The sequence below is a fragment of the Trachymyrmex septentrionalis genome, unplaced genomic scaffold, assembly GCF_001594115.1.
Source record: "Trachymyrmex septentrionalis isolate Tsep2-gDNA-1 unplaced genomic scaffold, Tsep1.0 scaffold18, whole genome shotgun sequence".
Lineage (NCBI taxonomy): Eukaryota > Metazoa > Arthropoda > Insecta > Hymenoptera > Formicidae > Trachymyrmex > Trachymyrmex septentrionalis.
This window is the reverse complement of record NW_017304969.1, coordinates 445,308-471,116: the sequence shown is the minus strand read 5'-3', so window position 1 is coordinate 471,116 and position 25,809 is coordinate 445,308. Positions and strand designations below refer to the sequence as shown.

Below are 25,809 nucleotides of genomic sequence, written 5' to 3'. Positions count from 1 at the left end.
TAGATGTATGTAGATACGTACGCAAACGTCGCGGTAAGCGCACAATGTGACCTTTGACCAATCGGACGCGCAGTTTATTTCTCTGATCGCATGGTGTATCGTTTCTATCGTCCCGCACTGTACGCGCGTCGCGATGACTTGTTTTCGAATCGAAGCTTGCTGACGACTGCCTCAGACTGCCTGCTGACGAGTTCAGTGGTTTTAGTAATGACTGAATAGAACGTGCGCGAAGTAAATTCGTTATGGCGAGCACGAGGAACGAGGTAAAGATCGATCGCATCGCGATAACTTTCTTCTTTGATTCTTCGATGACGCGAACATAACCTTTCCCCGACCGATATCTGTCAATGCGTTGACAGAAATGTGGAATTTTAACGAAACATATCTTAAGATTAAAAAAAAAATTTTTTTAAAGAGTGAATAATAGCGATGTATCTGTAAAATTTGAAGGTAATCTTTTAGTTTAAGGGCCTCACCTGCGATCTTGTTAAAATTCTGATTTGACACGTTTTTGCATAAAATAAACGAATCTGGCAAAAAAAAAGTGTCGCTCTGTCCCCACGAACCGAGATATTAATTATTAAAGTTGATAAATATTTAGGTTAGGAATTCTGTTACATCGGTGGTTAGGGGAATATAAGACCATGTAAGTGAAGATTTTTTGTTTCAATTACACAAGTTCTCGGTTTCAAAAATAAATTTTCTGCTTAAAAAAAAATTCTTTGCTTTAAAAAAAATGGTAATTATTTAGAATACAGTTCCCTTCTTAGAATCTTATTAAAAATGTACTCATTTGACGCGTTGTCACTCAAAACGAAAAAATCTGAAGAAGAAGAAAAAGGGGAAAAAACGCGGCGGTCGGTCTCATGAATCGAGTTATTAAGCGTTAAGTTCGACATTTTAGATATTAAGATATCTGTCATCTTGAACTCGATACAACTCTATATGTTCTGCTTTAATTACACAAATTCAGTGCTTTAAAAACACAAATTTACTGCTTTATGAACACAAATTCACTGCGCAAAAAATTTACTGTTTTAAGCACACGAATTCTTTGCATTAGCAGTGAATTTGTATTTTTAAAACAGTGAATTTGCATTTTTTAAGCAGTGAATTTGTATTTTAAAGCAGAGAATTTGTGTTTAGAAAGCAGAGAATTTATGTAACCCTCTATGCCTATGCCATTGATGTGGCAGATTTTCTAATCTGAATATCTATCAATATATATGTTAACAATTAATATCTTGGTTCATGGGACAGAGCGACACTTCTTTTACCAGATTCATTCATTTCATGCAAAAACATGTCGAACAAGACTAATTTTATCAAAATCGGAGGTGAGGCCCTTAAATTCAACAATTACCAGTTTGAATTTTATTATATTGACTCATAATAAAATGGTTTATTACATTTAATTGTTTATTATATTTTTTTTATCTATTTGCATTGATAGGAATTCTTTTAACAATCATGTACTTATTTGTGTGACTAATAAGAAATGTAGCATGAAAGGAAGTCATGGACAGAAGGAAGATTTCTCAAGAATGTATATTATTCACTGCCATAAAATTGGTTTTTCTTATTATTAATGTAATGTATATTATGTTGTAGATATATTATTACTTACAATTATCTTTAACGCTATAACATATGACTGTGATCTATATATATTTATGGTTCTTTTCAACATTATCATCTGTTCAGTTATAATTTAGATTTATTATTTGCATGCATGTGTGTATGTCTCTTGTTTTTATTGTGAATGGAATAAATTTTGACTTTACTCATAGTCTTCATCAACCTAATTGCAGCTGATGAAAACTATGAGTAATGTCGAAACTTATTCCACTCATGATATATAATTGTTACTACTCTTTCCTTTATGGTATAATATATACGTATAATATACATATTCGGTTTTTGTAGTCTATTATTAAATTGTTTTTGTTGGATTTTATAAAATGTATTTCAGTATTTTAATGGGCAGATGTAATACTTTTTATTATCTAAAGCGGATACATAATATAAATCTAATTGATTTCTGAAAATAATTGCGTTGATCAAAAGAATTTGGTTTGTTTGTAGTTGCATCGACTATACTTTCTTTTTTATTTTCATCAAATATCAAACGTGTACCATTTCATTTTAAACCTCCACAGTTGATTGGGCCTACATAATTATGTCCCTTTGGAACTGATAATGGGTCTACTGAAGCTACTCATTGTCAGTTATAAGTCTCTTTGTCAAAAATTAAATTTTCTTTGTGTTACATCTGCAATTTGAATTATTCTTATTAAAATATAGTATTCATTTTTTATTGTTTTGATTCCTTGAATCACAAATCAATTAAAATTGCTGATAAGAACCATAGCAATTATTAATGCGAAATATTAACAAATTATTAATGAATTACATAGTGTTTGCAAAGATGGATGATACGAACGTGCAGACGTTCTGACTCCTCTTTGAGTTTTTTTCAGTGCAATGAGAAACAGATAAAAGGATAGAAAAATTAACATAAATTAATTAGATATGTTACAGATTCAGCGTCATTAATGTATTATATTACAGATTTAATATAATTGTAATACAGATTTTGGCAACAGTTTGAATTAAATACAAAGAATGTTCAACTATAAAAATAGACCTATTACTGTAGTAATTATTATATTTGTTAATCATAATTCTTTTCCTTTGTGCAGGATAGAACTGTGTTAGAAGCAGAGACTATCTTTCTATTAATGAAGAAGGGCTTTCCCATCTCTCGCAATGTGAGAGCTCAATGGTTACTGGAACATTTGGACTCTGTGATAAGTATACAATGCCCCAATACGAAAAGTAAGGAGGAACCAGAACTAGAAATAGTGTCTGTGCTGCCAAAGGATAAACCTGTTGTATGGTCTACAGACACCAGCTATCAATTTCTTTATAAAGTTGTTTCAACGACATCAATTGTATTTTTGGCACACAAGTATAGGATGGTTTTTAGCTTAGATTTAAGTCCGTCGCTTGCCACTGTTGTAAGTATTTAAAAAATTATAGTTTTGTTATAGAATATTAATTTTTGTAGCAGGATATATAAGCTGAAATAAAATTAACGTCTTTTTAGGATGTGCAAAGCGGAGAGATTGTCATTGACGAGGTGTGTCTGACGACGAAACGATGTTTAGAAGGTATAACTAGACCTGTGAGTATCTTTTCCTTCATACGTTGCAAATTCATAAAAAGAAACAAAGAAAGTTTCTTAATTTACTATATGTCTGTATATATATAGTTTACTATACCAGGCAGCAAGCGCGTGATGCAGCCTGAAATTTATGTGACTGTGATAGCTCATACGCCGTTCTTTACAAGCCCAGCGCAACAAGTACTAGTGCAAGGATGGCTGATCACTTCGGATAATGTAAATTCTCTCACACAATATGTAGAAAAACAGTTGTACCTATTAGAGGAGAGAGTGGCGACCGTTACAGCCATAGCTAATCAGCAATTAGAAAATTTAAGGGCAGAGAGTGAGCGTTTGGTAGGGCGGCTTTTTGAGGAAAGTAGCACCTGCTTGAACAAAAATAATTGTAATATCTCCATAGTTTCACCGGAAGCCAGTTTTGTAAATATGTTGAGATATGGGATGCTGGCTCTGACACTTTTACCTGAGCACAGCTGTGCACGTGAGTTTGTAATTTATGATCGTATTTAGCGGGTTACATGTTACCTAATGTATACGCTATGCAAGGTAATGGAAAAAAATGTGGAGAAAAGAAAGTGCAGAGAAAGAAACATTTTCAGATATGGTAATAGTCACGGATGGTATCATCGGAATTAAGAACGCTCACACATTAGATTCCATTATACAGCAGTTACGCGCAACAACAGTTGCATGTAGCTTTTTACGCGTAGGCAGCGCGTATAATCCACATTGCGCGGACGGTTTAGTGCCATATCAAGATCTATTATATTTTATCGCTGCAGCTACGCTTGGTAGTTACATGTCCTTCAATTCATATGTGGTACATAGACTTTTAATCTATATCGCTGTGCCTATTTAATAACAACATTAATTACAATATAATTACTGTTTTATCTATAGATGCCTATACATGGAACAAATATGAATCTTTATCATAAACATTTTTTATGCTGGCAATTGTATCGGAATACATCGGACGGTAATACATCGGATCGTCATTGTTGGCGAACTGAAAATAATTGTTTCCATGGACATAGAAGCGGTCAACTATTGAAGAAAAAACAGATTGACGACAAAGTTACTTGTACTTTAAGCAGTCTGCTGTGTTGTCGTCTAAGAGAAGGATACTTAATAAAAAGAGCCAGCGTACGTGACGACATTCTTGAAATAAATTTCGTATTATTATGGAAAACTAACGTTTTCCTGGAATATCTAATAACATGTCCGTGGTCTTCAAAATCATTATCTCTATCCAACGTGATACAATATACCATTACCGTAGAAGGTAGATTGAAGATAATAATTAATTTAAGATATGAATAACATAATTGCACGTTTATTCGTAGCCTGAACTGAAATTAGTTTTTATTACAGCTCCATACGAATTTTTACATGACATTACATGCCTATCGAAAAAACCATTGAACTCGCATTATCGCCAAGGTGTCATCTCTCGCTTTTGGACGGCATTGACATCATTAACTGAAAGTGACAATATGTTAGCGCACTTCAGTTGGTTTCCAGGATCTGGATGGACTTGGTATAGTGTACCAGATACTATTAGAAGCGGAATGCCTGTATTCTATTTATCATCTTATCCATCACCAAGTACAGTACAGCTTAGGTATATTTATATGTTTTATATAATATTTATTTGTAAATTTTGTTTATAAAACAAATAAATAAATATTTATTTGTTTTATAAACAAAATAATTATTATGATGTTGCAACAAATAAGTATAGTTTTTCAAAATAAAGAAAAATTGTAATTCGACATTTATATATTATATATTATATATTATATATTATCACTTTATAGTGACGCCGCCTGTCCACAGTTTGGACAGATATGGCAACCGGTTGTCTCTTTAGATCCGCTTCAGTGGGCGCGTTGGATGCACACTCAGAGAATTACGTTAATCCTAGCTTATGATAGACCGTTGCCAAGACATCTTCATCAAGCAAATCAGAGCGGTCGTTTTCAATGCGTTCAGAGTCGGCAAGCGGCAGCCGTACTATACGCTATGTTGAAAAATTGGGCGACTTTTGTACTAGTTGAGAATCACACGTATGTCCAGTTCATATATAGAGAGGCGGAAAAGCCGCCGGTGTCATTTTCATTGATTCGTATTAATTGCAAAGCGCTCTGCGTCGTACTCAATATAGCATTTGCCGGCGGCACTGAAGGTGTCGTCCGTCACAACGTAGTTGCAGATCTTGTGGACAGATTATCCAAGCTCACGCTGCCAAATAGACCGACGGAGCAACGTGAGATTCCATGTTGCACAATAATACATAAATCACTCGAGCGAATTCTCGTAAGGTATGAGCGTATACCAAGCAATCTGAGTATGGTGGTGTTTCCTGACGGAACTCAGCCAACTTGCACCAGGGCTGCACTAGGGCTATTGGGAGGTAGTCTAACAACTACCCTATCTAGATATTTATACCACAATCGTTGGCTGTGGCATGTAAAGCGACCGTTTGTTCAGACTATCCCGGGAATTACTTTGTCTAGGCTAAACATTACTGCAATCGCGAGAATACTCTCTACAATTACTAAGTAAATACATTCGAATTGATATTTTACGAGATTATAAAAATGATGTTAAGTAAGATATCTATTCCATTTGTAGAATACGTCTAGGAGAAGGTTTTAATTTCGCATATTCAGCAGCTGGCATCACAAATATGGTGTTAGAAGTGCAGATGCAGGGCTTCGGGAACGACGAGAATTCTTATCCGTGTATTATTCAGTACGTTTTATTCCCGCCACATGTTGTACCGAATGCAGCATTAGAGCGCGACAGCGGTACCGAAGACGACACGGAAGAAGGTATATACAGGGATATTTATCTCTCGATAAAATAAAAGGATTATTTGATGACATAATAAATGAATGATTTTTTATGACATATCAGGTATTGCCGAGGCAGAAGTATGGACTGAAGATTTGGAAGGATACAGCGATTTTCAAATCGTTACGGAGGTTTGGGTTGAACCACAATGCGGTTATGTACAAATGCCTACACAGTCAATTGCTATGTATATGTATCCTCTGCAGTATCATCAATTATCAGATGCAGTAAGTATGATGTTGATATCAATTTTAGTTTTGCATGGTTTGGTTTTTTTTGTGTATTTGCTTGGGCGTGTTTGTCATTAATGAATAATAATTATTCAATTAATATACTTAACGTCTTTTCATATAAATATAAAGACAGCCTAATAATTCGTTTGATACAGATTAATCAATCATCAAAAAGCGTCTATATATATATTTCTACATATGTTTCTAGTCTATAATATTTTAATAAAGTTTAGTTTACCGCAAAGCATCTATAAGGTTACTTAAATTGATAAGACATGATTAAAATTCCTTGAACGTCTTGAGAGTGATAAGATATCTTCAGTCGATACCTCATTCTACGATACACTTGCAATATATATATCTACGTAATTTATAAAACAGTGGAAATATTAAATATAAAAATTGCAATATTAATCGTTGATATTTATCACGTAATCTCTGACGATATCCGTAATCGTAAATTTTTCAAGAAATATTCCGTGCCTGATATCTTATTTTTGTATATTTGTTTTATTTGTTTTATTTGTTGCAATGTACAAACAGCTATTTGGTAATCTTCAAAACCACTTATTCAAATTTATATAAAAATATTACGTACTATATATCAGAAACTAATCAATATATATATAATCCTGGTAAGTCTATCTTGAGTTCACATGTTTCTATACAATGGTATTAGCTCTATCCTTATCTTGAGCTAATTTGATAATGCGTGTGATAACACAAAAATTATTCTGATGTACATATAGTTCTCTAAAATGTTTTATTTTACCAGATATTGAATTTATTTAATAGTAAATATCTCTCAGCGATTATTTAATTTACTCTATAGTCTATTTTTATATATACAGGGTGTCCCAGACATCACGTGAGTCATTTTGAAATGAAAATTTTAATATTAAAATGTCGAAGTTATAATAGTTTTTTTTAATTATAAACACTTAAAATTAGTGAATCGTATCACGCGCATAAAGTTTGCGCGTAGTTGTTTAGGTGTAGTTGGCATTTTGTTTCACAAATCCATAGTACATACAACGCAAAATGCTCTTTAAACGCGCGAATTTTAGGCGATACGATTTGCTAACTTTAAATATATACTTATAATTCAAAAACTACTATAGTTTTGCCATTTTGGTTTTATTTAATTAGAATTTTTATTTTAAAATGATTTGAAGAAATTGCCATTGATGATGCGGTAAGTCTGAGAGATACCCTGTACAGTTTGAATTGCCATGTAATCATAACATCTACTTGATCACATAAGTATATGTGTGCACGCCCATTCGCAGTCTCAAAATTTCGATGAAAGTTTCCATGTTTTTACCCAGTTCTTACCTTCTAGATTATAAAACGTTAGAAGCATTTAGAGGAAATTTTATTTGCTTAACGATTGCTTAGTTTACCTTCCATTGATTTCATAATGCACGTCTATACGAATAAAAATTTACATAATAATTAATAGTATTTTTCCATAGAATATTGCATAATTTTTGTAATATTGAAAAGGAAAAAGATAATGAATCTCTCGTCATTGAACAAATAGCTCCGATAAAAGGAATAATATTGAACTAGTAATTTACAGAAAGCAATGTAGTAATAGAACGCGATTCGCGTAAATATCTTAACTTCATGGCGTAGCATATAATGTAGCTTTATCTCCAATCTTATCTTTCTTCCAATTCTGATAGAGATGCTTATAAAATCCGTGTATGCACTGTCATTTGACGATGAAGGACGATAAGGAAAAAGATACTTACGCTTTCTATCGTCGCAGTATGATTTTATTGCAAGTTTTTTCCATGTATGAATTCTAAAGAGAGGAAAGGGAAAATTAAATATTTTACATGTTATATTTCGTAAAATATTTTTAAATACTGGTTTTCTCAATTTGTTTGCTGTTAGCATTGAAGTTTATTGCTTAAATAATGTGTGTTGGTGTGCTTAATAAAAATAATACTATAGACACACACACACAAATAAGAAAAATGGGCGCGTTCAAGCCGGACAAAGCGGCTAGCTTGCTCACCGAGCGATTGAATGGTTGGATCTATAAAGTAACGATCAATCATGTTTATTTGATCGACAATGTTACAGCTATATAATATAAAATATGATTTTTATTTAACTATATTACATTATTTAAATCTTGTGAAATTTGGAAAATTACCACAAATTATTATTATTCTTATAAATCTCAGATAAACGGGAAATTTTTCATTATTCTAAAGATATACTTGATAATTAAAATTTATATCATATTTTTGTAATACAAATATAATACTAATATAAATTCACTAGATAACTGTTATCTGAGTTGCTCATTATCTGTAGCATTGCACTAATCAAAAGATCAAATTTCAATAATACTCCGACTGTGTATGATACGTATTTTATATTGATAACTTTATTGTGATGGAAATTGAAAAAGAAATGTAATCTTTATACTTCTCAATCGATTTGATGATGCGTAAATACGTGTCCTCGGCATTCATTGACTTTGCAAATTAAGTGTGCTTTAACATTTGCATTATAATTAATCAGATCGAATTGAAATGAAAATGAACGCATAAACACTCATCTCATGAATTGTATTACGTGATAACGCACACACGTACCCCGTTTCATTCTATCGGACTTACCAAGAGAACTTCAAAGCTGTTGGTGAGTCCGATGGATTCAAGGGTCATGTTCGATAATTGGCAAAGGACCTCGCGTCTGTAGAACGTAGACTTTCTCTGATTATCTTTTTTTCTTCATTGGAATTACGATTTGGAAGTCGAAGTTACGATAAAGCTGTGTCACTCATCAAAAATCGTTATCGTCACATCATGAATAACGCAAACATTTATCTACGCGCGTCTCGTGTACAAGGACGCATCCGGTTAGACAAGTGTATTTTTCCTAATTTTGTTTCTACCTCCAACTTTTTTATATCGTTCTTCCTACTGAAAGGAGAATGAAACTTGAATGAAACAACAACCCTATTATTACGCGCGCGCATCCTGGTTTTTTACACGCAGAGTGTTCTTCTACTTTTGAAAGATCGGCGAGATCTTTCATTTTCGGTTCATTTGCGTTTCCGGCATTGTGTGAAGCGGAGAACGGCTTGTGAAATAAAGAACGCGAGGAATATAAAAGTAAATATGTATCACTACATGTTGTTATCGTTATCGGGGTGTGGCTTCGATATCGATGAGGGTCCTCGGAACGAGGTTTTCCTATCAGTTGCCTCAGGTATATATAGGGCCTGATACGCATCCTGCGCTCACCAGTGATCGGATTATCTTTTTCGCTTTCGCGTAATTTTACAACACACACCGCAAGGTGTCCGGTTACCTCTGCACGTCTCTACGTGCTCCCAAGTCTCTTATCATCGAATCCCTGGTGACGACTCTTTATCACGTTTCGCACATTTGGAAATGATCATAGTTTCCGTCGCACGATCAAGTCGTAGTATGGCCTTCGCGCGACGTCGCCCTTGAATCGTGAAGTCAATTGCTCGGGTTTGGAATCGGTGATAAATTTCATTCCTCTTCTAAGTAGTCCTCTTCTAAGAAGATGAGCCAACTGGATTTCCATTCGCCTGTGCGTCCGCGAAGAGAGCCTCGGCGGGATAAATAATCTCGTTATCATCAGACGACTTGGCGCAAGATTAAGGCAGGCAGAGTCAACCGTCTCTGGGACAGGCATGCATGAATCGCATCCTTTATCCATCGTTCGCTCTCCGTATTCTCTTCGGAATCCTTATATCCGCGTGATTTTCAGTTGGAAGTGAGGATCTAGGCAGTGAGCGACCAGTAGGTCTTGATAACTTGTCAGATCTAACTCTTCCAGCTCAGGGTTGCGCGGCTTCACGTCGCCTCACACAGTCGTCTCACACGTCGTCTCGTAAGCCATCAATGTTGTGTGTTCCTCCCCCGGTGAATCTTTTACCTCGAAATCGAGATGCGTTGGTGGGTGTCACGGTTCAAGTGGAGAAGTGGTCTCTGCGCTTTGCATGAAAGTGAGATTCAACTCCTCCAACTTATTCCTGATCGCCCGTGATCGTCGGAATCGACATTCGACATCCTGTGTTTCGAATTTGGTTACCTTGCTCGAAGATATTTATCTCTACAAACGCCAATTTTAATATAATATAATCTGTTAACTCTGTTAAATCTAAAATAGATTATAATTAATTTATAATTAATTTGAAAATTTTGTATGTTGATACTTAATATGATATAAATGCTCTATAAATTTAGAATCGAATCACAATGACGATTTCTACATCTCTAATTTGCGCTATATTTTAAGTCGTCGATAAAACTTACGCATGATTACATTTTCTTTATAAGTATAATATACTTGGATATATTTTATGTTGAGAGAGAGAGAGAGAGAGAGAGAGAGAGAGAGAGAGAGAGAGAGAGAGAGAGAACTTATTATAAAGCAAATATGTAATAACTATTATAAATCTAACACAAAAATGTTTTCATAATGTTTACTTATACATACAAGTTTATTTGTATTTATATTGCATGTAATATTAAAATTGTTTTTGTAAATCCTATCTACTATCATTTTTGTCTTATTAGATTGCCCGAATAGACGAGGAATGTATTAACGCTCTATTGACCTTAGAATACTTGAGCCTCTTATGCCAAGTAACACCGGTAGAAAAAGACACCGAGATTGTATTCGGGCAAGCGCACCAAGGAGTTAAGTATCATGGTACCGCGGGTGCGTCTACAGACCGTATCTCAGAATGTCCAAATCCAATCGAACCTTTTGAGGCGACACCGATCATCGACGAGAGAATACATTCCATGTACTTCTCCTTCGATACTCTGAGTATTTTATCAAAGTGTCAGCAAGCGGAACTTCTGTTCTCGATGTTTGTTGATGGTTAGGAAACTTATTTTTTTTAAACAATGAATAGAAAAGAAAGACAAAATAAGCAACTGATCTTGTTTTACTAGATTCTGTCCATATCGATGAGGATAGAGATAGTGCAAACAGAATTCTTATGGGAAACTTCCTGGAACATATGAAACAATTGCATAATAAAGAACTATTACTTACGTCAGCGGAGTCGCAAATGTTCACTAAAATGCTTCTTAATAGGCCACGTGAGAATATTCCACCGTTACCTTTCTTTATGCAGACAGGTACAATAATACTCTTTCAGTTTTTATTCTCTTATTTAAGTATTACATTATCAAGTTAATAGATATTTTACATTATATTTATTTGCATTTTTTATGAAAATATAATATTCTACAGCTGTTTACATTATTTTTTATTGTATAACGTTTTTTTTAGAAAAAAATTGTAGAGATAACACGTCAGATATTTATCCAAGGTGGAAATGTTTCGTTAAAGGAATTAGCACGACACATGTCATTATCACGATATTACCAGCCACTGAAAAAGATGTCCGCCTGATAATGTACACAGGCGATAATTGTACAAGTAACAATTCTGAGAAGAATTGCGATTCTGATATTTTCGATCTTGATATGAACGAAAAGGTATCGTCTCCAACATTGTGCGCAGAGAATTTATCTGAATTTGTGACATTGGAACGCAGAGAGTCTAAAATTTCTAGTCACTCTACTACTGCAAATAGCACGTCGAAAGCTAATATTATAGATCATAACTATGATAACGTCGACAATGAGGGAAGCCTTATTATACCTGTATATGTGTATGATTGTTCGTTAGCATTATTAATTGATGCACTGGTCGGCCAATTGCAAACACCCCAGAATAAAGATATATATCAAGATCACACCTTTAAGATCGGAGAGCAAATTTCCGAAGATTTCGTCAGTCTGAAATCGGAAAGTAATACTAAGCCTTCATCTCCGGAACCAAAGAGCGAAGATTCTGACAATATTTCTAGCGGTAGGTAAATATTTGACATATGATAATAAAAGAATATGTAAAAGAAAGATATGCGGATCTTTTAAAGAATATTTATTAGCATTACCTTATTTCATTGATGTTAGCAATTAAATGTTTTACAATGAAATTGATTTTTTTTTGTGGTAGATCAACGAAGTTTGATGGAGCATTGCAAATTGTTGAGTCTAGCACATTGTCATTGCTATGTGGTTGCGGTTTATAAGTCACTTGCACTGCAGCAATCACTAAGCTATGAGGATATGGAGGCTGCCGTGGCACAATGCGAAGAAAATTTGATCGAAATTAATATTACAAATTATTTACGATTAGTGTGCAGACATTTGAGCATGTTGCCAGAAGGTGATCTGCTGAATCAATTAAAAATCTCCGCATGCAATGATGTTAAACCATTACACAGTTTGATAAAAAATAAATTCAAAAGGATAATGGCACTTGCATTTAGGCCCGTACCTGCCCATCCAGAATTTTATTACTGTTTACCATCATGGATGTCAGAGAAAATGGTTCGTTTCTTTGAATATTTTGTATTATTATAATAACTCAAAATGAAAATATGTGCAAACTTTCGTTATTTTACAAAGATTGTGTTGTTTCCAGGAAGATGTGTCACAAAGAACAGATAGTGATGACGATTTAGATGAATTCACATGTCACTCTGAAATGTCAGCTTCAAAAACAGATAATTCTTCTAATCAAGGTAGAATAATCTACACACGCGCGCGCGCACACACACACACACACATACACATACACAATGTCCCATTTCAAATAATGCATTCAGATTTCTCGAAAACTATAGTAGATACAAAAAAATGTTTCAAACAAAAATTGTATGGTTCGGAGGGGGACATAAAAAGGTACTATTGATTTGATCTTGGGTGGCGTCGCCAAGATCAAGTCAAGGATACATCGATTTTTTTTAATGAAACACCCAATTTTAATGGCAGAATCTAATAGCTGGTATCAAAAGTTTTTCAAAACATTATAATAAAGTTATGTTTCATTACGTACTTTTCGAGTTACGAGGCTTGAAAGTTACAGTACCGCCGGCATTAGCATTACGCGAGGCGTCCGCCAGAGGCTAAAACCTTTTGAATATTGTTCAGCATCATGACCTGGATAACATTTGTCAAGATCAAAGTTATTGGAGGTGTTGTATCTCTTATTTTCATTTTTACGTAAAAATGAATTCTTAGTATAAATGTTTTCTCCAGGAGAAAGGAAGAAGAAGAAAGATAAATTGGTGCAAAAGTTTAACCAAAAAGAACAGGCCTAATTTCCTCTGAAAACTTTGAGTGTGTTCCAATATTCACTGCCAGTGCACGTAAAATTTATAGCGCACGTAACATATAGTTTTAGCATTGGCAGTAAATATCGAAAAGCACCCTTTATTTTCATGAAGGAATATTGATAGCTATCAGCTGTCAAAAGACTATAAAAAAAAAAAATTCCTATTTAAAAGCAATATTTTTCAAGGCCTCGCATAATGGGCGAAAAAATTTGGCCAACGCGGCGACGTTCTAATTCTTAATCAATTTTAAAGTTTTTTTTTTAATTTGCTTGAAATTGAATGAGTAAAAATTGCCGATTCAATATTCGTTATTATATAATTTTGATTTTTTTCTGCTTTATTGGATCGGCAATTTTTATTTTGGACCGTAATCAAAATTTATGCAAAATGAGTTTTTAACTTAGTCAATTTCAAGCTAATTAAAAAAAAACTTTAAAATTGATTAAGAATTAGAGTGTCGGCCGAATTTCATTCACAAAGTTTTTTTCTGCCTATCTCGGTGCCTCGATGGCGGATTAAAATTGTTCAAAAAATCTGAAAAAGATCTGGTGTTATTTTTTTGAGATACTGAACCACTTTAGGGAGTGTTTCGATTAAATTTTCAAAATTGTTAAAATAACCACCTTAAAAATGTGTGTGTGTATGTGTGTGTGTGTGTGTGTGTGTGTGTACATACATACAAGGTATTAGTTAAGTATGTCGCCATACTCAACAGAGCGATTTTTTAGTTTATTTCAAGTAAAAAAAGTCTATATAAACATGTATCTTAAACGGTTTAATTTCTGAAATAAAAAAAATTTAAACGTGTAGTAATAATCTGTTTATTTGAAAAAAAAATACAATTTGAACTAATCAAAAACTAGTCAAAAACAGAAAAATAAAAACAGGCTTCAGTTCTTCTGATGAAATAAAACAAGAGATGAATTGTTGAAAATGTCCATCTTGCGCCATGATACATCCATCGAGCCTTCTTCTCAAAGATTGACGTACACACTCAAAGATAACAGGTGCGTTACGTATTGTCTTACATGAAGCAACTATTCGATTCCTCAAATCATTCTCATTCTCAATTGGAGTGGTATAAACGAATGATTTCAGATGCTCCCAAAGGAAATAATCCAAAGGATTTAAGTCTGGTGATTTAGGAGGTTTTGACTTTGACTTTGTCATTTTGTTTATGTTGCGAATGGTAACTCACGTGAAGTAAGGCATATTTATGCAGGAAGATATCTTCAACACAATTTACCGTTTCGTCAAACATTTGCGAACATTCACCTGTATTTCGAAAACTAAGCCGTTTAGGACACATATTTATATGGATTTTTTTACTTGAAATAAATCAAAGAATCGCTCTGTTGGCTATGGCAACATACTTAATTACACCCTGTGTGTATGTGTGCGTGTGTGTGTGTGTGTGTGTGTGTGTGTGTGTATATTCCATTATAAAGATAGAACTTTTGTACAACACATATTATGTAAATAATACATTATATTATATTATTACTTGCCAGTAAGTCAAACTGTCAATATTACATGGCCAGTTACGAATCTTCATAACAACGAGAAGCTGTCTCATCATTCTAACTCCAAGGATTCGCTTATCAGTGATTTTGATGAGGAAAACACGTGGAACATGAAAAATCAGCCACTCTTCTTACACTTGAGTTGCTCGATTCGTTTCCGCTCCGAACTTTCCAGTATACCTGTTAAATTGATGCCTACTTGCTTTACCGAAATCATTCAAAGGATAAATGACGACAAAGAAAGAAATCTAGCTGAATTAAATCTAGACGACCTAAAGATTACTTTAGATATTATTTGCTTAAGTCTTCCAAAAGAAGTGTTGGAAGTGTCACTAGAACGTTACCCTACATTAAGAACCACATCTTACTGCAGCGCTTCGACGTTTGGTAGCATGCCGAGCGGTAGCAGTGCAGGTACAAATGCGAAAACTGAATCGATACAGGAAAAAATGCCGCAGCATCACGCAGTAACCAACTTGAAAGATGAGATCGAGTGGTTGTTGCGAGACGAGACTGCAACCGCACTTTTAGATCATTCTTCGCCGAATGCAGACACATTGAAGTTTATAGCTCAGCACGTGTCGGAATCTACTGGAAGATTCAGTTGCTTAATGGATAAAGTACCTTTGCATTTTGTTTTCCCTTCAGAGAGCAGCGTACCTAAATTTTTAAAGGAATTGAAAAATCTTGAGATTGACAAGTACTGTATCTGTCAAGAGGCCGACTTATTTTACTTCGTTAAGAAACCAGAAACAATAGTACCTGATATAGAAGCCGACATATTACATGTAGCTGTAGAAGAACAGTCATTAAAAGATGGTAAATAATCTTGTAACTAGTAATTTGTAACTAAATATAACTTATATTGAACAACTATGATACAAAGTATTTACATCTCTTTTAAGAAGAGATATTAACAATATACCTATTACCTTTTTAATAGTTATATTAAATATTTTGAAAATTTTTTTAATAATTTACATTTATCTGTTATTATAGATTTTTATTTATTAAATTTATTTACAGACGAAAGTATTGAAAATGTGGAGAAAGAAGAAATATTTACTACGTCAATTCAAATAAACGGACAAGACTCTGGAGATGTGCCAGGTTATTACTCTGAAATATCAAGCATAGCCGAAGAGAAACATGGGACGGATGATGGATATGAAGGTGACAGCAGTAATTCTGAGGATGATTATCAATGGTTGATACAACTTGACAAATGTAGAGAGTGTTTACCTAATTTCTGGCTAATTATGAGTGTCGAAAGCAGTCATGTTAATGTTTATTTTCACTGCAGGTTGGTAAATTAAAATAAAAAGTTCGTTGTTTACAGCAAGAATTACATATATAATATAAGCAAGAATGACATTTGTATCATTACGATTTTATTATACAGATTTTTGGAACTTTCTTCACCAGAAGTGGATTGTTATTCGCAAATACAGAAAACGCTACTCGTTCAAATCAAAGCCATATGCCGGCGAGTAAATCAATATTTACTTTTACAAAATCTTCACGATACTCGCATATGCGATCTACTGTTGGAACCTGAATCCACCGAAGATTATAATGCGTGGAAAGAAACCGGCGGTGAGTCTGGAAATCTTTTGCAGAATCACAGTTCTTCAACTTTGAATGTTACGCCAGGCATGTTTAGATGCCCTGTCATTTGGGAAGAACCCTTCAATCTTCATCCTCGCTTAAAGACCGGACCTGGAAGATCCGGATTATCGAGAGGGATCAAAGCGTTGCATGGCGTGCTTAACAGGCTCTCCGTTAACAACCGAAATAATATGTTCGTATACCAAGAAAATAACGAGAATGTATTTTATCTGCGACTTCACGAACAGATGAACGATATTAAACCTTTACAGAATAAATTGTCGGAAAGCGATGAGAAATTAGTTGTCTCGCGTAGCAACAGCGTCGCATCCTTATCGCAAGCTAAAGGCATCGGCCTGGTGAACGATCATGTCATAGCGAATGACACGAGGCCTAGAGTTCGTTCATTTGGCGAAAAAGAGTCTGATATTTTGAACAAAACTGATGATTCGATTATTCTGATGGTACACGGGATATCAGAAGCCGGTCCGGAAGTCAAACGGGATTTAGTGCAAGTATTGCAAAATCGTCTTGATGATGCAGTACTAGAAGTGCTGTCCGTGATGTTGGCACGTAACCCAATGTGTAAGCTGACACCGGCAGATGTGCATTTCATACAAAAACCATACAAGTCTCCCGAATGTATAGTACAATTGTCGGTACAACCACACTGCTTACGATATATGGATGCTTTGGGATATTATTTGAGGCAGAATATACTGCAATTCTTGTATACGCCAAAATATACGGATCTTGGTGCGCATTATCATTTTCAGGATTACACCCCGTTAGATGGTATCAGAAAGAAAGTATCCGAATCCGATATCTTCTTATACAATCAAAGCCATTCAAGTGGTAGTAAAGGTATAGCTTGCATCGCGTTAGCTATTACCGACGGCAAAGGAGAATCCGCAACGTATTCAAATGATTTAAATGACGAATCGAGCTTTCCTAAGTTATTGAGAGTTGAGAATTTCGAGAGCATCGTATCGACGAACATTTACGATTATAAAAGTGATTCTAAACCGAACGCACAAACATTAATCGAATTTCGAATCTGGAAACAAGGCAGAGTCAACCTGGAATCATTAATTCTAAAATTATCGTCCGCTGTGAAACATGGCATTTGGGATTTAGTCACAGAGTATAATCTTCTAGCGACTCCGTTGACGGAACCAATTATTGATTCTTCAGCAACGGTCGGTGAAGCGGAAAATAAAGAAATTCAGACACTCGTAAAAACATCACAGTCAACACAAAAAGTTTCCGAGAATTTAATAATCAATCAATACGAGCTCGGCGAAAAAGGAAAATTGGATGGGACTTATCACACTACGCTAGCACGCTGGTTTCAATTTGCATTAGAAATGAGAGTTCCTGCTGTCAAAAAACACGAGGTGATCATTCACCACAGGCATGCGATTCCCGTGATCGTGAGAGAGCTGCAGAATCTCATACGTAATCAGGATTCAGACACGTCTAGCAAAGTTTTTATTTTGCAAGATCGACAACCATTCCTAAATCAATTTATCATTTCGCATAAAACTGGATCTGCACCCAAATGGTCTGACAGCATTCGAAACAGTTCCGATCAGTCGTTAGCGGAAAATACGGATCAAGAAAGCGCAAATTCACCCGTGTACGTGCCGCATGAGTTTAACAAAGAAGAACAAACTACTTATATCAAATGTATTTTAGTCGCGAGGAATTTTCATCAGTGGAAGGCATCTTTGGGTAAAGAACTAGATCTGGAACTGCTTGCTCCTAAAGGTCGGTGAATTTAATTTCAACTCAAGTCTTATACACCTCATTATTCATTCTTTTAACATTTTATGTTACAGATCAAAAACAATTACAAAAATTTAATCCTCTTATATCGGAATCAAATTTTGTGCCTAGGCAGAGGATACTATTAGTTGAAATATTAAGTGATAATGTTAGAGTTTATTATGAAACACAACTATAAAACATTTGTAAGTAAGATTGAATGCTCACTTTATATTATATTTTCAGATAATCCTTTATATGTACAACTGGTCCAAGGAAAAATCAGAAAAACTGATCAAACAAACGACAAGTTTAGGAACATGGCTCTCTTCTAGATCGAGTCTATTTACCAGCATAATCATGCAAAAATTGGGTATATTTCATCATAAGTTCACTCGAGAATCTCAGCAAAGAGTCGAGCACAGTTCTCAATATTACCAGATCAATGATATGGAAAGTTTAGCAAAATTTCCAAGTCAATCAAATACCGACTTACCTGGTAAAGACTGGGCGCGATCAAGTAATCGAGCGCAGTCGATGAAGAATAACGCATTTTCGTGGGTTCAAATAGTCGGGCAGGCGATGCGCGATGCAAAACCAAGCGCTCCACATCCTCACAACATGACTGATACGATTGTAAAGGCTGCTTACGATTTGCAGGATCTTCGACATCGAGAAAAGAGAATCAAAGGTAATCAATCACTAAATTTGCGTATCCAATATAAATATCCAAATGATTACGGTAACATATAATCTGATATGTATATATTTGTAGAGGATTTGGAGAAACTATATGCAATGTGGCAGAGCCGTACGTCTAATATACCGATATCGCTGAACGCTTTGAATACGTTCAAGCAATACTCTCGTTTAATACATTTCTGCCATACGCCGCTCCTCTTTTTGCCTGCCTGGCGTTTGCAGTCCGCCGCCACAAGAGATCATTCATTGACGCCGCCGCAGTCATCTCACTTTGGCTTGAACGGTATTGAACAATCGTCGCAAGCGACGCAGTCGAAACAGGAAGCAACAAACACAATTATGATAAAGTGGCATCAAGAGCTCTGCAAATCAATGCTATCCGAATATAGACAATATCTGCAAATTTTGGGCTTTAATCCAATCCAAGTGGAATCACCGCATAAAACGTTTGTTCGAATTCAATTATTCGATTTTGATTTAACGAACACGCGCATATTTTTACAAGTGCATTACGTTTCTTTTGCAGAAACGAGGAGCATGCTCAACAGCAGTCTTATTATCTCAAAAAATCGATGCTGGGCGGCATTTTGCTGTTCGAAGTTCACTTATCACAGCCATTTTTCATCGTGAAGTTGCGTATCATTGAGTGCAATCGCTTACAGACGAAGACGAGTAGCGGTATGATGAATCAAGTAAGATAAATTTGAATTGTTTCCCATGAATTATGCATAGGATAATTAATTTACAAGTGTATTACTTTATTACAGTTTGTACTAAGTTTTGTGGACATTTGTGACAAGATTCAAATCAACATGCATTTGCATTCGTTTACATATGATTTTCATTTACGTTGTATTCACTCCTACATCGCTGGAACTGGATTGTGGTCCTTGCAGCAAGGTTACCACCTCACTCATTTTATGGATGACTTTATCAAATATTACAGCAAAGCACCAAATTACGCCAGAAATCTGATATACAGCGGTAAGCTTTGAAAACGCATATCAGTGATCCAAGTCACCTTCGTTTATTTCGTAACACTATACATTTAACATTGTTGTTTTAGATGTGATAACAATACGCGATATAGCGATACCTGCACGTACATTATATTCTTATTTGCTCTCACATGAGAAGGTATACGGCATGCGTGTATTCGTGATGTCTGGCGAATTCCAGGAATCTCATGACAACGAATATGTCCTAATTAAACTGCAAAGTACTCCCTCGGTTAGTTATTGCGACGCCCACGATATAAAGTGTACAGACGACTTCGACGTAGCACTGATCGTGTCGCGCATGGAACAGTCATCGCAAATCGAGAAGACTGAGATTACTTTGAAGTATTATCTAATGTTGACAAGTAAGAGGGAATTATATCCAAAAAGGGAAGTGGAGAATAATAAGCTAGGCAAATTTAGGACTGTGTACAGCGTTGGGAAGCCTGCTACCAGCTCGTGTACGGAGAACCCGATGGAATCTAGTTCCGCTTTGCGTATGTCGCCGTTTACGAAATGCAACACCAGGACAGAGATGTCGAACGTCGATCAGCAGGAAAAGAGTTTCTCGAGCGATGTGACTACTAAAGATATTGATATCAAAACGTCAAACTGTAATGTTCACAACAATTCGGCGCCAACGCCTCCACCGGTCCCAAATTCTCCCTTAGCGCAAAACTCCAATCTCCCGAGTGCAGTCTCGGACGCCGCTAGTCCGCCGCCACCACCACCATCATCATCATCACCATCATCATCATCATTATCATCATCATCATCATCATCACCATCATCATCATCCTCATCCTCATCCTCATCATCCTCGTCATCATCATCATCATCATCCTCGTCATCATCATCATCATCGTCGTCATCGTCGTCGTTGTCATCACCGTCACCGCACTTGATGCAGATTCGTCAGGAATCAGTAAATTACCTAGGCTATTATTCGTCGCACGAACAGCTCATGCAACAGATGATCATGGCTCAAGCGAAGGCTGCCCGTCAGCACATAACGAACATGGTAGAGCGCGGTGCGTTGCAGTGCCGAACACACTTACTTTGGGATAAACTATTAGAGAACAAAACATCGATGGCATACACCGAGTTCAAGGAGCTCTGTTCGTTAGCTCACATTGAGTCGCTTTCGAATCTGGATCCTAGACTAGGTCCGTTCGTTAATCAGCCAGTATCATGGTATCAGGCGTTGTCCAAAGTGTTACAGAATAAATATCAAGAGCATCATAAGCAATTTATTACTTCTGATGGAAATATCACCCATCATCTCATATTGCATCCGACTCTCGTCCAAGCGTTCATGATGTTAACCATCGATATGCACACATCGAGAGGGGTATGTAATAGTACTGCAAATGCGAGATTTGAAATATAAGACAAAAAAATAATCACACGAAATTGAACATTAACATTCGTTTTAGGATTTATGCGCAGTTTATCGAAAATCAACAGAGATTAACATGCCAATAAATATGGAAGACATCTACGCCTTAGTCGAAGGTTTCGTCAACGCTTGTTGCTTCCATTTATGGATGGGCCTTTGCAGCTAGTGATAACATTCCAAATGTACAATACAATGACGTATTGCTTGTGAAAATGACATACTTAAAATAATTATTATATGCAGTGTTAACAAAATATCTTTCTGAACGCGTAGATCAGTACTCTAATTGCTAATATGGATTATTATTACACTTATACAATTTTGTAAATATGAAATATATATTTTCATGTTGCATACATTAATTCTCATGTAATTAATCGAATAATAATTTATTTGATAATACATAAAGTTTAAACTAGCTTTAAAGGGAGACTAAAAAGTGTAATATTACGCAGCGTTATCGATATTTGTCTACTCAGGAAACTCGGAGTTAGTAATTAAGGACTCTGTGCAATAATAAAAGAATGCAATTGCTTTGTTTTTTTTTATAAGAAATACAACATTCACTTTATTCTGCGATTTCTAATCAATAATTCCCTAACAATTTCGTAAGGAGTTCCGTAACTAACTATAACGGTACCTGTGTGCGGTGTGTTTCACTAATATTATTCCATTATTCGATGTGTGTTATGAAGTAACGTCTGTTCAACTGTAAATTTTATTTCGTTAGATCTCAAGAAAAAGAAATTACACTTGTTTAACATCACATTTCGAGAATGATTAATATTAAAACGATATTTAATGATTACTATAATTAAGAATTAGTTACAATTATTAATACTAATAGTGCGTACAACCATACAGTTTTTAGGGAAGGACAGCATTCATATTGAAATCTTTTAATTAGGCTCAGTATCTCTCGATTAAATTTTCTCTCTCTCTCTCTCTCTCTCTCATATTTCTCTTTCATTCTCACAAGCATTCATCGACTTATACTTTTGCTGCTTTTTTTCTGGTAAAGAACCAGATTATCGTTACCACCGCTCTGTATCTCTATTCAATCTATCGAACCGGTTAAAACATCGCTGACTTCAAAGTGCAGTATATTACATTTTTTCATCCTATATTATTTCTTATGACAAACTAATGTATCTAACTATTACAATTATGTGTGAATCTTATCTTTAGCTTATCCTTATCGCGTAAAACTGAACTAATCTCTCCTTATCTTTCTTTGTTGGGAATTATCGTTAAGCTCAGCATCTTCTTCCAAGATCCTCTTCAACAAAATAAACCCTAGCTTCGGGTATCATTGACAGTTATTCTCACGTAATTACATCAGAATTAGTTATACGTATATACATATCCGTACGTCTATATGTATATATCGAATTTTCCATTAGATCTTGAATGAAGACCAAGCGTGTCACCAGAACGTCACCGTGAACTGGACGCGTGACCGCATAAACGCGTGATTATGTAAGGAGCGAGTTCTCGTAATGTACTTTACTCTGAACAGGCAGAATAACACATGATAAACTGCTACAATATACGACAACAGCATTTCAGTAAGCTTATGCAAATCCAAATCCTTCACTGCATTCGTGAATTGCCTTGAGTAGATTTGTACGTAATTTATCATATGTCTCGTACACTGGTAGATCCAGTTGATTGAAACTACAATTAGAGAATACAGTTTTAATCTCGTAAATTTGCGATCGATTTAATTTTAGCTTATATGTTTGAGAACATGTAAACAAAAAGATTTTCTTTTCGTATAATTACCAAGTATGGGCAGATGGAAGCCTGTCTGTTGATCTATCTTCTCTGTGAATTTGGAACTTTTGTACACCGTTCATGCCTTCTAACGCGGCGAAACCTTGTAGCGGCACTTTGGACGTACCAGTAACGAATTGTAAGAACTTGGCACGATCTGCCTGATCAAAACCTCGTAATGCACGCCAGAACCACTGAATCTGTATTTTGGAAAAAATGATAAAATATATACATGATATAAAATACAATCCTTTCAAATATGATATGCAAAATATACCTGTAAAGACGTAGCAGTATATTTATGGTACTCGGTATTTGCTTTAAGATCTTCAATATCTACATTAGGCAAGCCACTGATCAATAATTCAAGTTCTTGTTCATTAAATATAGAGATCAGTCGTTTAGGTATAATATCATAAAAGCCTTCCAAGAATGCATTTAATCTATGGAGGAAGATTTAAGATGTAAAAATAGGATAAAATAATTAAACAATAATACTCTTTTTACTCGATTTCAAAACTTTAAATCCACTTACTGTTTACGAATTGCTCCAGTCATCTTCATTTGACATACGAGCCTAATATATTCAAGTTTGGTCTCTTCTGTAACAATTATATTGCGTCCATTTGGTATTAAATCTCGCACGTCATTGACACCAAATTCGTTCACCTAGAAGTAACACGTATATTTAGTAATTGAAATACAAAGCCAAAAATTATGTTGAAATAATTGTTCTTTACCTCCGTGGAGAACGTTAACTCGTACCCCAAGTCGGAAATATTATGTTCCGTAAGATAAACGAGTCCTTTATAAAAACTATAATCCTCACTTTCCATATCGGTATGTTTTACGAGTATGCCAAGTATATGTTTATAGAAACTACGCGTGAAATAGCATTCTAATAATTTGTTGTCATAAATAGCCTTAGCTACAAAAATAACATGAGAATATTATATAATTTTAGAATTATTTCTTGTATCTAATCTCCGTTGAAAATCAAATCGAATACTTACCAATTACTCGACCGACAAATTTATAATAACACAAATGATTGGGATTACAGTGTGAAGATGAATTTATCATGTATGTTACTCTATCGCCAGGGCTAACGGTGAACAGAGCGTACATTGGATTGAAGATTTCCCTCGAAATGATGACATACCATTCCCGCAGCAATCCTCCCGCATCTTGCCCTTCCTCACCTTTTAAATTGAAAAGTAAAATATTACTTAGTGCTTGCGATATTTATGAAGTTTGTACAAGCTTATCAGAATAAATATTAGGAATCTGCACCTTCGAAGACGATATAAAAGCGATTTTTCCATTCATCAGCATTTCTTCGGTGAAGCTCCCTGAATGAATCTTCGAAAACGTGACTCCTACGAACATGAACTGCCAGTTCTTCCCTACGTATACCCTCATCCATCCGTTCTAATTCTGTTCTGAAGTAACGTCTCTTCACATCGAAGTCTAACACTCTTGTGTGATCCACCAATACAGAAAATGGTCCATCTGCTAAGTGTGTAGTCGTTTGTCGTAGAATTTGATTGAGCACGGTTCTGTGTGTTTCTGTGCGAATAAGATATATATTACATTAAATAAATAATAATAACTATGGCTTCATCATTAGTTAATATGTACCGGCAAATTTGAGGAACTTTAGTTGATCCGGTGGTAATGTTTTCTGCGGGGCTGGTGTGATATCCCAAGAAGCATTAGTGGGAGCTTCCGACTGAGAAGTACCTTCATTGTCCGAATATATTGGAGAGACTGGTGCTAAGTCTGGTACCACTTCTCGATTCTCACTAGTTGTGTTAAGACGACTGTCACGATCTCGAGACGTACTTGAAGATGAGTGCACCAAGAAGAATGCTTCTACTGCAGGCTACAATGTTAAATATAATTTATGTTTATACCGAAAATAATGTAATGATCAGTACAATAACAATACAATAATTCGGTGATAGTAAGCTCCTAAAATGTAATAAATTTAAACTTTTTACCTGTAAAACAAGGACGGCATGGTGATCAGGAGTGTATTCTAATTCAAGCAAGCAAGCGCTAAGAGTTTCCCATAAGTTATCTAATACTAAACTCTCACTCAGCAATGGAAGTGCAGTTTTCTCTTCGTCTAAAAAAAAAAATAATAAAACATAAGTATAGACGTTTTTTAATTTATATTAATTAATCACAGATTAATCAATCACATATTATATATACGAGCTCGTATAGACAGCAAATGCAGTTTTTATTGAGCAAAGTTGGTTTTTTGTGTGCATATAATAAGATATTGATCAATCTATGAATTAAAATATTCGTCTTATTATAGCAAAATTAAACATCTGCTCGACTTACCATTACGAGAAGAGGATGTCTTTGAATTCTCAAGACTTAAAGTATTTGCTTGTGTTGTATCCATAGGTACATCGATGTCTGCATTGTCGGCGGCTGTACAATAAAATATATTAATTTTTAGTATAAATATTAATATAGGAAAAATTATAAAAATAAAAAAGATAGAAAGATATAAAAATACCTGACTCTGATGCATTGCTT

The 25,809-nt window shown here is 35.0% G+C and overlaps 2 protein-coding genes across 2 annotated transcripts in view; one reads left to right on the top strand and one right to left on the bottom strand.

Moving 5' to 3' along the window:
• Nucleotides 1-23,020, top strand: LOC108746589 (protein SZT2-like). The gene is made up of 26 exons (XM_018483449.1): nt 1-263; nt 2,703-3,020; nt 3,110-3,187; nt 3,275-3,668; nt 3,787-4,007; nt 4,088-4,472; nt 4,562-4,811; nt 5,008-5,751; nt 5,825-6,024; nt 6,110-6,273; nt 10,857-11,166; nt 11,241-11,429; nt 11,584-12,168; nt 12,316-12,692; nt 12,787-12,886; nt 14,992-15,822; nt 16,030-16,306; nt 16,406-18,381; nt 18,453-18,547; nt 18,625-19,069; nt 19,154-19,526; nt 19,607-19,772; nt 19,848-20,064; nt 20,147-20,757; nt 20,929-21,429; nt 21,515-23,020. Exons 1-26 carry the CDS (start codon nt 243-245, stop codon nt 21,641-21,643), a joined length of 9,957 nt encoding a protein of 3,318 aa, XP_018338951.1. The 5' UTR covers nt 1-242; the 3' UTR covers nt 21,644-23,020.
• The window catches only part of LOC108746590 (E3 ubiquitin-protein ligase HUWE1), a 29,130-nt gene continuing 25,336 nt past the window's right edge, over nt 22,016-25,809 (bottom strand). The window contains exons 35-45 of the mRNA XM_018483451.1: nt 25,790-25,806; nt 25,609-25,701; nt 25,257-25,384; nt 24,895-25,138; nt 24,547-24,822; nt 24,267-24,455; nt 23,994-24,181; nt 23,789-23,922; nt 23,531-23,696; nt 23,263-23,453; nt 22,016-23,154 (exon numbers count right to left, since the gene is read on the bottom strand). Of these exons, the coding sequence (XP_018338953.1) occupies nt 23,052-23,154; nt 23,263-23,453; nt 23,531-23,696; nt 23,789-23,922; nt 23,994-24,181; nt 24,267-24,455; nt 24,547-24,822; nt 24,895-25,138; nt 25,257-25,384; nt 25,609-25,701; nt 25,790-25,806 (1,729 nt within the window). The 3' untranslated portion in view covers nt 22,016-23,051. The remainder of the gene's footprint in view (nt 23,155-23,262; nt 23,454-23,530; nt 23,697-23,788; nt 23,923-23,993; nt 24,182-24,266; nt 24,456-24,546; nt 24,823-24,894; nt 25,139-25,256; nt 25,385-25,608; nt 25,702-25,789; nt 25,807-25,809) is intronic.